Source organism: Phyllostomus discolor, chromosome 1, assembly GCF_004126475.2.
Source record: "Phyllostomus discolor isolate MPI-MPIP mPhyDis1 chromosome 1, mPhyDis1.pri.v3, whole genome shotgun sequence".
In the NCBI taxonomy this organism is placed as follows: Eukaryota; Metazoa; Chordata; class Mammalia; order Chiroptera; family Phyllostomidae; genus Phyllostomus; species Phyllostomus discolor.
The window spans coordinates 146,160,440-146,176,374 of NC_040903.2; the positions used below are offsets into that span (position 1 = coordinate 146,160,440).

At 41.0% G+C, this 15,935-nt stretch overlaps 1 protein-coding gene across 1 annotated transcript; it reads left to right on the forward strand.

The window, feature by feature from the left end:
- The first annotated feature begins 2,486 nt into the window (after positions 1 to 2,486).
- Positions 2,487 to 9,400, forward strand: LOC114490269 (olfactory receptor 5AU1). The gene is made up of 3 exons (XM_036030792.1): positions 2,487 to 2,839; positions 6,423 to 6,648; positions 6,772 to 9,400. The coding sequence occupies exon 3, from the start codon at positions 6,920 to 6,922 to the stop codon at positions 7,853 to 7,855; it is 936 nt and encodes a 311-aa protein (XP_035886685.1). The 5' UTR covers positions 2,487 to 2,839; positions 6,423 to 6,648; positions 6,772 to 6,919; the 3' UTR covers positions 7,856 to 9,400.
- Positions 9,401 to 15,935: the final 6,535 nt, after the last annotated feature.

A 15,935-nucleotide genomic window follows, 5' to 3' on the forward strand; every position in this document is an offset into this window, starting at 1 on the left:
AGAAAGAAAGAAAGAAAGAAAGAAAGAAAGAAAGAAAGAAAGAAAGAAAGAAAGAAAGAAAGAAAGAAAGAAAGAAAGAAAGAAAGAAAGGATTTGCAAATGTAATTAAATTAAAAATCTTGAGATGGGATCATCTGAATTACCCAGGTATGCCCCAAATCCAATAACTGAGAAAAGAGAAGGCACACACACAGAGGAGAGACCATGTGAAGATACGGAAAGAATGAAATGATGTTGCCACAAGCCAAGAATACCTGCAGCCATAAAGAGCTGGAAGAGATGAGAGAGGATTCATTTTCTCCTAGAGCCTTTGGAGGGGCTATGGCCCTAAAGACACCCTGACTTTGAACCTGTAACTTCCTGAAAAAAAATTTCTATGAAGAAATAAATTTCTGTTGTTTTAAGTCACCAATGATAAAAATTTTTAAATAATAATGATATATATACAGAAAAAAAGCCAACCCTCCCAAGTCTTACCTATACAAAAAGAGATACTCTGATTAGTTAAAAGAGAAAATTCCAGATACGTGCTGTTTACAAAAGCCACACCTGGAACTTTGAATGTTGGTTCCCTAAATGAGCTTACTGTGAGACAAGCTAACAGACACAAATAAAGGACACAAATTCCTTTACCGTAATACATAAAAGACATGACAAATTAACTGCATGAAGATAGTGGCTGCATAGAGAAGAAGACACAGCTGCATTTTATCAATGTAACAATTACCCCTGTTCAGATCTCCACAGTCGTTTAGTCTCCTATTATACCATCTGACTGGGATGAGAACCCCATTCCAACCTTTTCAAAGTTGCCATTCATGAGGTTTGTCTGATTTCTGCCTAGCGCACACCAGCTCTTCTGCTAAGGCCGCTGAATTTTTACTGTGTGACAAGATAGATCTGAGGTCCATATTCCAAGCATATCACTATCTTAGAACATCTAGATTTCAGGTCTGCTTGGGGAAATTTTACAAACACAATGGCACAAAAAAGTTGAAAATAAAGGGGTTAACACTGAAGAGATGGAAAAGATATACCATGCTAAAAATAATAAAAATAGAGCTATAGTGATAATATTAATATCAGAAAATATATTTTAGAACAAAAATATTAGCAGGTATCAAGAAGGTCATTTTATAATGATAAGTGGGTAAATTTATCAAAGAGGACTGAGAAGAAAAAATTCTGAGATGTCAAAAGTAAAATTACAGTGGCAAGAGAAAGACAAAACAGCCTGTGAATAGCTGTGAACCAGCTCTAACAAAAGACTGCTCACACCCTGTATATCTGTTAAATTTAGGATTAATTCCCAGGTAGCTACTTCTGTGATTACCCACAAAAAAAAGAATAGCTGGGTGCTGTCGAACCCCAGGAGCCTTTGCTTCTTTTTTGCTTGCACATGAGTTTTGGGGATGCTGTTGTGCCCTTCCCAGAACTAGCTCCTCTTCATCTTCTCCCATCCCTGCTGTCTATAGCTAACGTAAATTCTTTCAGAACAGCTTACATCTTTCTCCCCACTACTTGATGTATAAAAACATTTGCAAAACTCCTGGATGTTGAACACACATCTTTCCTATTTAGCCATGTTGCTGGTGGTTTAGACTTCATGCCCCAAGAGTGGTCTTCTCCTTCTTCTTTTGCTAGGAATGGCTTAATAAACCGTTTCTTTTCAGAAGACTTTCAGCCATAGAAGTTAAACATTTTTGTTTAACAGGACATAACAATCTTAAATGTTTATGCACCTAATAACAGAACTTCAAAATACATGAAGCAAAAACTGAAGAACTGCAAGGAGAAATAAACAAATTTACAACTATAGTTAGAGATTTCAGTACAATCCCCTTTCAATGCTTGAGAGAACAAGTAGGCAGAACATTAGGAAAGATAGAGTAGACGGACGTGAATAACATGATCAAGCAATTGACCTAACTGACAATTTTAGACGACTCCATGTGAAAACAGCAGACTATACATTCTTTTCAAGTGAACAAGGAACATTCACCAAGATAGCATTCTGGGCCATGAAACAAGTTTCAAAAACTTCAAAAGCGTTCCAGTTATACAAAGTATGCTCTCTGATCACATGCTATTAAATTAGAGGTCAGTAACAGAGCAATCTCTAGATAATTCCCAAATATTTGGAAACAAAAATCACATACCTCTAATTTTACTATGATGTTGATGGGTAGGTAAAGGTCTCAGCTATAATTTAGGTCACAACCTAAATTGGCTAACTGGCACAGAAGAAAGGAAAACTGAAAACTTGGTTTTCCAGTGTAGAGAATTAAGTTTGGAATTAAGGAAGAGCAGTCCTGTGGGGCTAATGATCAGCAGATTGGCAGGGTTCTGGTGTGGATGCATTCCCTTCACTCCCAATCTCCCAGTCCCTGATTCCCAGGAGCAGAGACTCTTGGAGATGCTAATAATTTTGCAAACACATTAATGGGTCTACATGGGGCCAATTATTCTGACTTCCTCTCCTGCTTCCTAAACCCTCATCAATGAGTCATCATCCCCATTGGTAAGCTGTTGGGCTGGCTGCCCCGGGGAAAAGATGACTCTGGCATGTCTCTTGTCAGAGGGGGATCTGTTGTAAGGACCTTGCTAGAACACCACTGCCTCACTGCTCTCACCACCTGAGCAGTTAAAGTCGGTGGCAGGCTCTGATCCCCAGACTTTATCTTTATCGTATTTCTACTGAGGGACTGTGTTCTGACGCCCAGAGCAGTAGCTCTGCCATCAAGTAATGTGCTGTGCTGAAATTAAGTGGCTTGCTTAAGAACATCTCAAGCAACTTTGAAGGAGAAAATTCTCTGGTATTTGATGTGTTTATCATCAGGTAATACTCAGATTCTGGGAATTGTTAACTACTCATACATATTCTGGAAGGAAGAGAATGTCCAGGACAACCATGCTCCCACAGGCTGTTTTTTCCAGGACATGAAGAATTTTAGCAAGTTTTTATGAAGGACATTTACATGAGGATCAGGAAGATATGATTGCAGGGTTATCCAACCTTTCAGCATCTCTGGGCCACACTGTAAGAAGAAGAGTTGTCTTGGGACACACATTAAATACACAAACACTGATGAAAACTGACGAGCCAAAAAAAGGTTTTAAGTAAATTTACGATTTTGTGTTGGGCTGCATTCATAGCCATCCTGGGCTGCATGTGGCCTGCGGGCCTCAGGCTGGACACTCCTGAGCCTCACTGAGAAACTGTAGTGTTCCTCAAAGTGTGGGTCAGAGACCACCTGCTTCAGAATCACTAGATTTTGGGGACCCAGCTACAAATTTATGGGAATAATAGGTCTAGTTCCTTCTTCAGTGAACCTTGGGCAAGGCACTTCAATGTGTAAGAACTCTTGTTTGGGACCTTTGTTGCTTAGAGACCCTGGCTTCCTCCTCTCCATCTGTTCTCTCACGCTGCTATCCCAGGAAGAAGGCAAAGGGACAGATGTAAATAAAGTTTATTCCTCCCTGATCTACAGGTCACTTATGTTTTATTTTTTATTTTAGAGAGGGCAAGAGAGAGAGAGAAACATTAATGTGAGTGAGAAACATCGATTGGTTGCCTCCTTTGCCTTCCTGACATGCCCCAACCAGATAGGACTTGCAACCCAGGCATATGCCTTGACTGGAAATTGAACCAGTGACCTTTCAGTTTGCGGGAATATACCCAACCAACCGAGCCACACCAGCCCAGACAATTACCCTTATGGCTTTTTTCCCTAGTTTTTATTCACAGGTACAAACTGCAGCCAACAGAAATAGCAGTTATTCCAGCATCCTTTTAAAAAACTGTCAAGAGATGTCAATTTCTCCACAGTTTCTTGCTTGACTAATTTTATATTCTGAGTAATTTTTAATTTAGTGAAGATTGGAGAAGAGTGATGATAGAAAAAAGGAGAGGGAAAGGGAGAGATTGGATTTAAAGCAAGTAATACATCTGGAGGATGTGACCAGCTATCCACTGTGTTACCCACCACCCTACATGGCCCCCTCTCACCTCCCCACCTCACTACCCTACCTTGAGCAGTGGTGGAATGTTTTGTTTTCTCTGCTTTTGTCCCCTCTTTTAATTTACAGAGAAATTTGCAGACCCATTACCCACACCAAAGCAGTCTGTTGCGGAAAGAAGATGGAAAACTGGGTCTCAAGAAGTTTTACTCCACTCTTAACCATTTCTCAACTTCCTTGAATTTCTTGTAAATTATGCCATATTGAAATTTTTACAGTCATTTCTCTGAAGTCCTTATAATTTGCCTTGAAGCTGAATTGACTGTTGACACCAATGAGGCCAATGACATTTGCAACCCAAATCTAGAGTTGCCATATCACTGCAATAATGGGGTTTATTATAAATTAGCAGCTGTTGGGTTAAGAATGACTAAATGTTACATCTCAGAGATGTCAAGTACATCAGAGTTATGTTCCATATGCTCTAAAAGAAGTTACCAATGCCCTGTGTCCAAATTTGCACTTATATTTAGAGTGTTTCTATTTTATTAGGGCATATCACCTCTCTGGGCATTACAATGCTTTATTTCTTGTCACCATTCACTGTGTTCTATCAGGCCACAGTGCCTTCGTTACCTACTTGACAGCTAAAACTAGTTATCTGTATGTCCAGCTCTTTCCCTGCACCGGCCATTTGCTGATTCTGGGAAACCCACCAGTGGGACTATCATCTTTGTCAGTTCAACACAGCTCTTTCTTCTCTGGAAGCCTCCCAACATCTTTCACAGTTGTGTCATTTACTCTTGTGAGGGCAGAAGGAGGGGGCTCATGAGTGTCCTTTTCCATCCCAACCCAGTCACATCTGCTGACTTCAAAGTCTTCACAATTGGGAGTCTTCACCAAAGAGGTTAGAGCACTTACCCAACTCTAGAACACAGGGGAATTCAGAAACATGGGTGGCAGAGTGATGTGTGCCCACCTGCCTGCAGTGAGCACGGAACGCTGTGGATGGTTCATCGAAACACAAGAAAAACATACACAGAGACAACCAGGTCCTGTGGGGGAATAGGGACAAAATGGCCACCCTCTCTCAAGTAGGGAGAGCTCCTTTGGCCACCCTCTCTCCTGGAGGGCTCCCCATGTCCATACCCAAGCAGATTTTTATTGAGAAAACAGACTTAGTTTGTGGATTCACAGTCTGGCAGAAAAGATCAAAAGATGTAGGCAATTTACAAAGGTGGGGACAGAACTCCTGCTGTGATTCTGGGCAAGGTTTGGGGTTTTTAACATATGAAAGGGCTACAGGTTCCAAAAGTTTCCTGCCTGTGCTTTTAAATTCAAAGTTAATAACATCCTCCAGCAAACAGATCTCACAGGATCTTGAATATTCTATGTCCCAGGTCTGATTACCCTGGGGATCCGCTGTTTCTGGTCTGGGCTGTTTTGCCCCTGCAGGCCTGAGAAGGGCAGGAGACAGAGGCAGCCAGGATTTCTCACATCCAAGAACAAAGACTCAGGCTTTGACAAAGCCAAGGGGGCAGGGGTTGATGTCCATCACCCCTTCATCTCCACAGCCCCGTGAGTTTCTTCCCAGAAGCCTCCACGTGATCATGCCTTAGGCATTTCCCTCCGTGGGAAATCTTACCCGTCATTGGCTAACTGATCAAGCTAGGAGGTTTCGGCACAGAACAGGCAGCGTTCATGCCAGGGAAATAAGTTTTTGTCTCCTTAGTGGCTCCTGGTCCAGAGGTCTTTTACTCAGCCTAAGTCACAGGGTGTTACAGCTTCCTGATACCAGGCAGGACGGCCCCCAACAACAGAGTAACCAATAGAACAGAGGAGAATGTGGTATTTAGGTGATGCAGCTACAACCTTATTCATTCTTTGAACAGAAAAGGCATTTTTACAAAGCCCCAGTCCTGGGGTGGGGCTGTTTCTTCTCCTGTGGCCACAGTGGCCCTTGAGTTCAGTGTGATTCTAGTCACTGGAAATGACTGCCTTTGTGAAGAAAGGGTGGCTGATGCTCTTGAGCGCAGGGTCTCAGTTTGCTCTTTACAGCCCTACCTCATCCCCATCTCTCTACACCCCCAGCCCTCATCACCTTTAGAACTTACAATAGTGCTTGGCTTATGCCAAGTTCACAGAGGCAGTTTTATCGCTGAGCCAATGAACCGCCCTCGATTCCTCTAGAACCTTCTGAATTCCTGTTTAGTCACTCTTGCTTAGTACCTGTGTCTCTGTCCATATTATTTGGTCATCAATTGCTTGCCTAATTTTGTTGTTTCATTTTATTATGTTTAGTTACGTGTTGTTAGGTCTATCCCCCTACCAAGAATAATCAAAGCTGACATTCTTTGAAATTTTCCCATGTGACAGGCTTTGTTTAAGTGCTTCACATGGATTAACTCATTGAATTTTTACAACAATGTTTTGAGATTAAAGCTATTATCCCTATTTTACAGATGAGAAAACTGAAACTCAGAAAGGTCAAATAACATTCCCAAGAGAACACAGATAGTTTGTGGCAACGTCCTGGCTTGGAACCTTGGCAGCCTGACACCAGAGCCTGTGTGTTTAAACATGAAATATACTATCTTTGAAACACAAGCTTCCTGAAGTGAGACACTCTTGAATTCCTGACGGGGGAACAGGAAGCTAAGCATGTGGAAGGCTGTCAATATATATTTGGTAAGTAATTGTTTCATTATTTAGAACTTTTTAAGATCCCTGAGAGACTAAATTTTGTATATTTCGTTTACATTTTCCATTGCTGCTCAAGTAATGCTTCCTAACTAATCTTGTCTATGACAGAGTTCCATCTACAAAACCAGACTTCCTCAGTAAGACCAATCCTCAGAAGGCTGTCTGCAGGTCAAAACTATACCCAGGGACACTCCTTGGGTGTGCCACCTCATTTCTGGTGGTGTTCACTTTTCATACCCCAGAGCACTTGAGAAAGATGGAAGAGGCAAACCTGAGCCATGAAACTGAGTTTGAGCTCTTGGGCCTCACCAGTGACCCCCAGTTGCAGACACTGCTCTTTGTGGTGTTCCTGGGCATGTACATCATCATTCTGTTGGGGAATGTGATTATGTTCCTCCTGATCCACATGAGTGCCACCTTGAATACACCCATGTACACCCTCCTAAAAAGCTTGTCCTTTTTGGATTTCTGCTACTCCTCCACAGTTGTCCCTCAGACACTGGTGAACTTCTTGGCCAAGAGGAAGGTGATCTCCTATCTTGGCTGCATGGCTCAGCTGTTCTTCTATGCGGGTTTCGCCACCAGTGAGTGCTATCTCATTGCTGCCATGGCCTACGACCGCTATGCTGCTATTTGTAACCCCCTGCTCTACGCTGTCACCATGTCTCCTGAAGTCTGTGCCTCTTTGATTGCAGGCTCCTTCAGCGCAGGATTCCTCAATTCTCTTATCCACACAAGCTGTATCTTCAGTCTGAACTTCTGTGGTGCTCACGTGGTCACTCATTTCTTCTGTGATGGGCCACCCATCCTGTCTCTGTCTTGTGTGGACACTTCGCTGTGTGAGATCTTGCTCTTTATTTTTGCTAGTTTCAACCTTTTGAGCTGCACCCTCACTATCTTGGCTTCTTATCTCTTAATTCTCATCACCATCCTGAGAATGAACTCAACCCAGGGCAGGTTCAAGGCCTTTTCCACCTGTGCTTCCCACCTCACTGTTGTGTGCCTCTTCTATGGCTCAACACTTTTTATATACCTGCGCCCCAGGTCCAGCTACTCCCTGGCCCAAGACCAAAGAGTTGCAGTGATCTACACAGTGGTGATACCGATGCTGAACCCCCTTATCTACTCCTTGAGAAACAAGGATGTGAAGGAAGCTTTAAAGAAGCTTTGGGGCAGGAAAATAATGGAATGATCTTCTCAACTCATTACCACATATCTGTAGGAAGCCGAGGGCACTTTATCTTATGTGGTGCTAATCTGAGCATGTTCCTACACTTGCCCAGTGAATAGTGCACATGCTCTCTGATCTGCAGGTGTTTCTGTATCAACCTGCTGGCCTGCCATAGAGAGTTGGTGGTGTCATAGAGACTAGAAAGAAGTGAAAAGGGAGTGTCTGCTTGTTGCATAATGGAATCCCTTGACAAGATTTAGTCATGCCTGTGTTCAGATGATTCATTCATATGTCTGTATTTATGAATATTTTGTTCCATTATTAAAAACTGGCATTTATATTCTTCATAAGAAAGTTTCCCCTTAACTAATTTGAATATCTTGGCTGCTTGGGGGAATCCTTCCCATTCTTTACAGTCTCCTCTTTGTAAAAAATGACTCCTTGGCATAACATTTTTTAAAAATTCTTGAATTACTTGAATGATACTGTAACAACTTCAAAAGTTCACATGATGTTTGTCTTTGTTTACTTTTCCCCTGGCCAAATAGCCACTTGGTCACTTTCAAACTGTGTAAACTTGGGCAAATTACTTAACTTTTCTGAGTCACAGATGTCTCGTCTATTAATTGCTGTGAGTTTTAAATCACTCAGTTAGATACTGCAGGTAAATCATTTAGCATATAATAGTCATTCATATGTTCCCTCGCCTTTTCCTTTATACCAGTGCCCCTAGGTTCTAACAAAGTGAGAAAGAGGACATACTCTGCTTTTTTCAAAGTCTTGTTTTTCCTGCTAGTATTCTATTCTTGGTAATTTCTAAGTTGTGATTGAATTGAACTAATCATTTTCAAATAAGAAGAATCAGGTAGAGGGAACTCAATCCTGCATAATATTCCTGCGCTCTCAGTCCTCATTGATAAACTTGAGGAATATAAACAAGGCATGCTTGGCTAGTCCCCTTGCAAGGGGAGACCTGCCCTGGTTCTATGAATCCATGTCTCAGTCAGCAAAGTCTGCCTAACTCTGGAGTTCAATTTCATAAAGACCATTTCCCCAGATACAATCCATGTGCTTTATTTATCCTTTAACAGTAACACAAGTGATATTTTGCTTTCTATCTGATTATATTTTATCCTTGTTCTAAATTGTTCAGAATCAGGAGGGAAAGAATGGTGCACCCAGGAAAAAATCCTGAAACTGAACTTTTCCCTGAATTTAATGGCCATTTCTCCAGTTATCATAGAGTTTACTGTTAGCCTTTAATAATTAATGTTCATCACATTAAGTATAGTGATACTCTTTTGGTACTAATTAAAGATTTTATTAGAGGTGATGTGGTATGGCTGATAAGGATGTGGGCTCTAGAGCTACACTATGTTGGTTTAAATCCTGGCTCCATCATTTCCACATGTGTGACATTATTTAACCTCACTGAGTTTCAGTTTTCCTTTTTGTAAAATAGAGATATAAGAATTATAGCAATACAGTTGTTAGGAGAATTAAATAAGGTAATGGAAGCAAAGCCTTTGGAACAAATGCCTGGCACATGTAATTTTTCTTATTAGAAATGGCTGCTAGCCCTGGCTGGCATAACTCAGTGGATTGAGCGCGGGCTGGGAACCAAAGTGTCCCAGGTTCGATTCCCAGCCAGGGTACATTTCTGGGGTGCAGGCCATAACCCCCAGCAACCGCACATTGATGTTTCTCTCTCTCTCTCTCTCTCTCTCTCGCTCTCTCGCTCTCTCTCTCTCTCCCTCCTTTCCCTCTCTAAAAAAATAAATAAATAAAATATTAAAAAAAAATGGCTGCTGAATCTTTATCGAATGGCTTTTTAATAATTCAATATAGTCACGTAATCTTCCTCCTTTATTATGTGCCTGTGGTAAACTGAAGACATACATTTCCTTATGTTAAGCCATTTTTGTTTCTTGGAATCCTACCTGGTCATGAAATGATTTTCTTTTATTAAAAGAAATAGACTACTGGATTATATTTGCAAAGATTTTATTTAGTCTTGGCATGTATATTAAAAAATAAAGTTGGTCTATGGTATTTTTGTATTACCTTTATTATGTTTTAGTATTAAAGGTAAACTAGTTCTATTAAATTTAAGTTCTTTCTTCTTTTCTTAATTTTTATTTTCTTATTTTTTTTTACTTTTTAAAATATATTTTATTGATTAGGCTATTACAGTTGTCCCATTTCCCCCCTTTTATTCCCCTCTGCCCTGCATACCCCCTCCCACCAGCATTCCCCAACCTTAGTTCATGTCCATGAGTTGTACACATAAGTTCTTTGGCTTCTCCATTTCCCATACTATTCTTAACCTCCTTCTGTCTATTTTATGCCTACCAGTTATGCTTCTTATTCCCTGTACCTTTTCTCCCATTCTCCACCTTCCAGCTGATAACCCTCCATGTGATCTCCATTTCTGTGATTGTGTTCCTGTTTTTGTTGTTTACTTAGTTTGTTCTTCATTTGTTTGTTTGTTTTAGGTTCAGTTGTTGATAGTTGTGTTTGTTGTGATTTTACTGTCCATATTTTTATCTTCTTTTTCTTGGATAAGTCCCTTTAAAAACATTTCATATAAGGTCTTGGTGATGGAGAACTCCTTTAACTTGACCTTATCTGAGAGGCACTTTATCTGCCCTTCCATTCTAAATGAAAGCTTTGCTGGATAGAGTAATCTGGGATATAGGTCCTTGTCTTTCATGACTTGGAGTATTTCTTTCCAGCCCCTTCTTGCCTGTAAGGTCTCTTTTGAGAAATCAGCTGACAGACTGATGAGAACTCCTTTGTAGGTTACTGTCCCCTTATCTCTTGCTGCTTCGAGGATTCTCTCCTTCATTTTTACCTTGGCTAATGTAGTTATGATGTGCCTTGGTGTGTTACTTCTTGGGTCTAACTTCTTTGGGACTCTCTGAGCTTCCTGGATTTCCTGGAAGTCTATTTCCTTTGCCAGAATGGGGAAGTTCTCCTTTATTATTTGTTCAAATATGAGTTCAATCTGTTGCTTTTCCTCCTCCCCTTCTGGTACCCCTATAATTCGGATGTTGGAATGTTTAAAGATGTCCTGGAGGTTCCTAAGTTTCTCCTCATTTTTTTGAATTTTTATTTCTTCATTCTTTCCTGTTTGGTTGTTTTTTTCTTCCTTCTGGTCCACTCTATTGTTTTGAGTCCCAGTTTCCTCCCCATCTCTATTGGTTCTCTGTGCATTTTCCTTCATTTCTTTTATGGTAACCTGCATTTTTTCATTTAATTTGTGCCCCAAATCAACCAATTCTGTGAGCTTCCTGATCACCAGTGTTTTGAACTGTGCATCTGATAGATTGGCTATCTCTCGGTCGCTTAAAATGATGAGTCCTGCCCTGGCTGGCGTAGCTCAGTGGATTGAGTGCGGGCTGGGAACCAAAGTGTCCCAGGTTCGATTCCCAGCCAGGGTACATTCCTGGGTTGCAGGCCAGAACCCCCAGCAACCGCACATTGATCCCTCTCTCTCTCTCTCTCTCTCCCTCCCTCCCTCTCCCCCTCCCCCTTCCCTCTCTAAATAAATAAATAAAAATTTAAAAAAAAAATGATGAGTCCTGAGGCATTGATCTGTTTTATGTATGAGACATGTCTCTCTCTCTCTTTTTTTTTGGGGGGGGGGTGTGGTTGCTCCTGTTATGGTGAGGGGCAGAGCCTTAGGTGTACACCAGGGCTGGGCACCCCAGTCACTAGATTGTGATATTGTATGTGGGGGCGGAGGCGGGAGGGAACAATGGTGGTAGCTCCATTCTCCATGGGACCTCAGTCCCTTCTCTGGGATCCAGGGTTGTGCACTCTGCCCTGTTCCACAATCGCCGCCTCACTGGGTCTGCCAGCTGCCGCTTGTGTACTCAGGGTCCACCCGCTGTGATCTTGCATGCCCAGGTGCCTTATGCGCCCCCAGTTGCCTTATGCGCCCAACTCTCTCTGCTGTCCTCACTGTGACCCATGCCTGGCTGCTCCTCTCCACCCTTCCTACCAGTCTGGATGAATGGGTCTACTTCAACTTCTTGGCTGTTTGACTTCCATTCAGATAAATTCTCTGTCAGTTCTGGGTGTAATTCTGCCTCTAAATTGTTGTTCTAATCTTGGTTGTGCGTGGAGGTACGGTGTGTCCACCTATGCCTCCATCTTGCCAGAAGTCCAGCACCAACAAATTTAAAAACAAAAATATAACCAGAACTGCCAGATATCAAACTGTATGGAAGTTGGACAACCAAGGAGTTAAAGAAGAAACATCATCCAGACTGGTAGGAGGGGTGGAGATGGGCAGCCCAGGCGGAAAGGACTCGTGGCAAGGCAGTGGCTAGTGGTTCAAGCCAGGCAGCAGCTGGAGGGCCAGGCGGTCCCACATTTGCATGCAGATGAACTGGGAGCAACAACTGGGGAATGAGACAGACCATGAAACCCAGGGTTCCAGTGCAGGGAAATAAAGCCTCAAAACCTCCGGCTTAAAAATCTGTGGGGGTTGCAGCAGTGGGAGAAACTTCCAGCCTCACAGGAGAGTTCATTGGAGAGACCCACAGGGTCCTAGAACACACACAAACACACCCACCTGGGAATCAGCACCAGAAGGGCCCAATTTGCTTGTGGGTGGTGAGGGAAGTGACTGAAGGCCAGCCAAGAGCCAAACAAGTGGCACTGTTCCCTCTCTGACCCCTTCCCCACATATAGCACCACAACACAGCCAAGGGGGTTGCACCACCCTAGCGAATACCTAAGGCTCCGCCCCTTACATCATAACAGGCCTGCCAAGACAAAAAATATGGCTCAAATGAAAGAACAGGTCAAAGCTCCAAAAATAGAACTAAGTGATGAAGAGAGAGCCGATCTATCAGATGCAGAGTTCAAAACACTGGTAATCAGAATGCTCACAGAAATGGTTGAGTATGGTCGCAAAATGGAGGAAAAAGTGAAGGCTATGCAAAATGAAATGAAGAGAAATGTACAGGGAACCAAAAGTGATGGAAAGGAAACTGGGACTCAAATCAATGGTTTGGAACAGAAGGAAGAAATAAACATTTAACCAGAACAGAAGGAAGAAACAAGAATTCAAAAAAATGAGGAGAGGCTTAGGAACCTCCAGGACAACTCTAAATATTCCAACATCCAAATCATAGGGGTGCCAGAAGGAGAAGAGGAAGAGCAAGAAATGGGGAACTTATTTGAACAAATAAAGAAGGAGAACTTCTCCAATCTGGCAAAGGAAATAGATTTCTAGGAAGTCCAGGAAACTCAAAGAGTCCCAAAGAAGTTGGGCCCAAGGAAGCACACACCAAGGCACATCATAATTACATTACTCAAAGATTAAAGAGAAGGAGAAGATCTTAAAAGCAGCAAGAGAAAAGGAGACAGTTACCTACAAAGGAGTGCCCATAAGACTATCAGCTGATTTCTCAAAAGAAAACTTGCAGGTAAGAAGGGGCTGGAAAGAAGTATTCAAAGTTATGAAAGGCAAGGACCTACATCCAAGGTTACTCTATCCAGCACATGCTATCATTTAGAATGGAAGGGCAGATAAAGTGCTTCTCAGATAAGGTCAAGTTAAAGGAGTTCTCCATCACCAAGACCTTATATGAAATGTTTTTAAAGGGACTTATCCAAGAAAAAGAAGATAAAAATATGGACAGTAAAATCACAACAAACACAACTATCAACAACTGAACCTAAAACAAACAAACAAATGAAGAACAAACTAAGTAAACAACAAAAACAGGAGCACAATCACAGAAATGGAGATCACATGGAGGGTTATCAGCTGGAAGGTGGAGAATGGGAGAAAAGGTACAGGGAATAAGAAGCATAACTGGTAGGCATAAAATAGACAGAAGGAGGTTAAGAATAGTATGGGAAATGGAGAAGCCAAAGAACTTATGTGTACAACTCATGGACATGAACTAAGGCTGGGGAATGCTGGTGGGAGGGGGTATGCAGGGCAGAATAAAAGGGGGGAAATGGGACAACTGTAATAGCCTAATCAATAAAATGTATTTTTTTTTTTAAATCCTAGGAGGCACAAGACAATACAAACACATTTCTATTAGTCATTAGAGTGATGATGTCAATATACTTGCTGTAGCTTCTGGAAAATTCCTCTGTATATTCATAAGAGAATGACAATGAAAAAGGAAGAAAAATCTTTATAATATTAGGAAAATAGTTTTGGCCTCTTGAACTTCCTTTGTGAATCACTGTTGAAGGGGCGACAGAGGCAGTATGATACAGTGGTTAAGTTCATGAGCACTAGAATAAGGCTTGTGGATGTAAATTGGTTCTTTCACGTACTGGCTGGGTGATATTAATATGTAACGTTAATATGAACATCTTGTGCTTCATTTTCCTTATCTGTGAGAGGGATAATAGTGCCTGCTCTTAGGATTCTTGTGAGGATTAAGTGAGTTAAAAAAAAACTATAAATGTTTCAGACAGTGTCAAGTACACAGTAAACATGACAAAGGTACATGTAAATATTATTACACATGAAGGCATTATTATGATTAAGTGCTACATGATTGCACATAACTGCTATTTGCTCAGGCCTCCCTTTTTATTAAATTTGTTGGTAACATTGGTTAGTAACATTACATAAATTTCAGGCATAAAACTTTATAATACAGTATCTGTATACTCTATTGTACATTTACTACCAGAAGTCTAGTCTCCTCACATCACCATGCATTTGACCCACTTTACCCTCTTCATCCTCTCCCACCTCCCTTTTTCTCTGGTAACCACCATTCTATTGTCTGTGTCTATTAATTTGTTTTCTTGTGTGTTTGCTTTGTTTGTTCACTTACTTTTTATTTTATATGAATGAAATTACATGATTCTTGTCCTGTTTTGTTGATATAGTCCACTTAGTATAATGTCCTGAAGATTTATCTATGTTGTCACAAACTGCAATATTTCATCTTTTTAATGGCTGAGTAGTGTTCCACTGAATATATGTACCAGATATTCTTTATCCAATCATTCATCAAAGGGCACTTAGGTTTTTTCCATGTCTTGGCTATTGTGAATAATGCTGCAATGAACATAGGGGTACCTATATCTTTATGAATAAGTGTTTTCAAACTTTTTAGGTAGATACCCAGAAGAGTAAATGCTGGATAATATGGTAACTCTATTCTTAATCTTTGGAAGAACCTCCATGCTTTTTTTCATAGTGGCTATACCAGTTTACATTCCCACCAGCAGCACATGAAGGTTCCTTTTTCTCCATGTCCTCTCCAGCATTTATTTCTTGTCTTATTTATAATAGTCATTTAACCAGTATGATGTGGTATTTCATTGTGTTCTTTTTTAAATTATTTATTTATTTAGAGAATAGGATTTCTTTTTCTTTTTTGTTAAGGTTTTATGTATTTATTTTTAGACAGGGGAAGGGAGGGAGAAAGAGAGAGAGAGGTATCAATGTGTGGTTGCCTCTCACATGCCCCTTATGGGGGGCCTGGACTGCAACCCAGGCATGTGCCCTGATTGGGAATCAAACTGGCAACCCTTTGGTTCTTAGGGAAGCACTCAATCCATTGAGCCACACCAGCCAGGGCTAAATTTTTTTTTCAATTATAGTTTACATTTAATATTATTTTGAATTAGTTTCAGGTGGTACAGCATCATAGTCAGATAATCATACACTTTACAAAGCGTTCCCCCCAATGTTTTCAGTACCCACCTGCCACCACACAGTTATTACCCTATTATCGACTGTCTTCCCTATGCTGTACTTTACATCCCATGACTATTTTGTAACTACCAATATGTGCTTCTTCATTGTGGTTTATTTTTATTTTTATTTTTTTTTTATTTTAATCATTGTCAGGCAGTGAAAGACAAATATCATTGTGGTTTTGACTTGCATTTCTCTTTTAGCTATATCTGTTATTTCCCTTATAACTCTGTATCAGGGATCTGTTGTTCAGGTCCCTTTTTATGAACTTGAACCCCCGTATCCTGCAACCCAGTGTCCAGCTGTAGTCACAGGTCACAGGGTGCAACAAGTTTTCTAATTCCTTCCCTGAATTCTTTTTAAATTCCCTGAAATTGTTTGTTACAATATATTATAAACACAACT

Coding starts and splice junctions, on each gene's coding strand:
- LOC114490269 (XM_036030792.1), top strand. CDS start 6,920: ATGGAAGAGGCAAACCTGAGCCATGAAACTGAGTTTGAGCTCTTGGGC.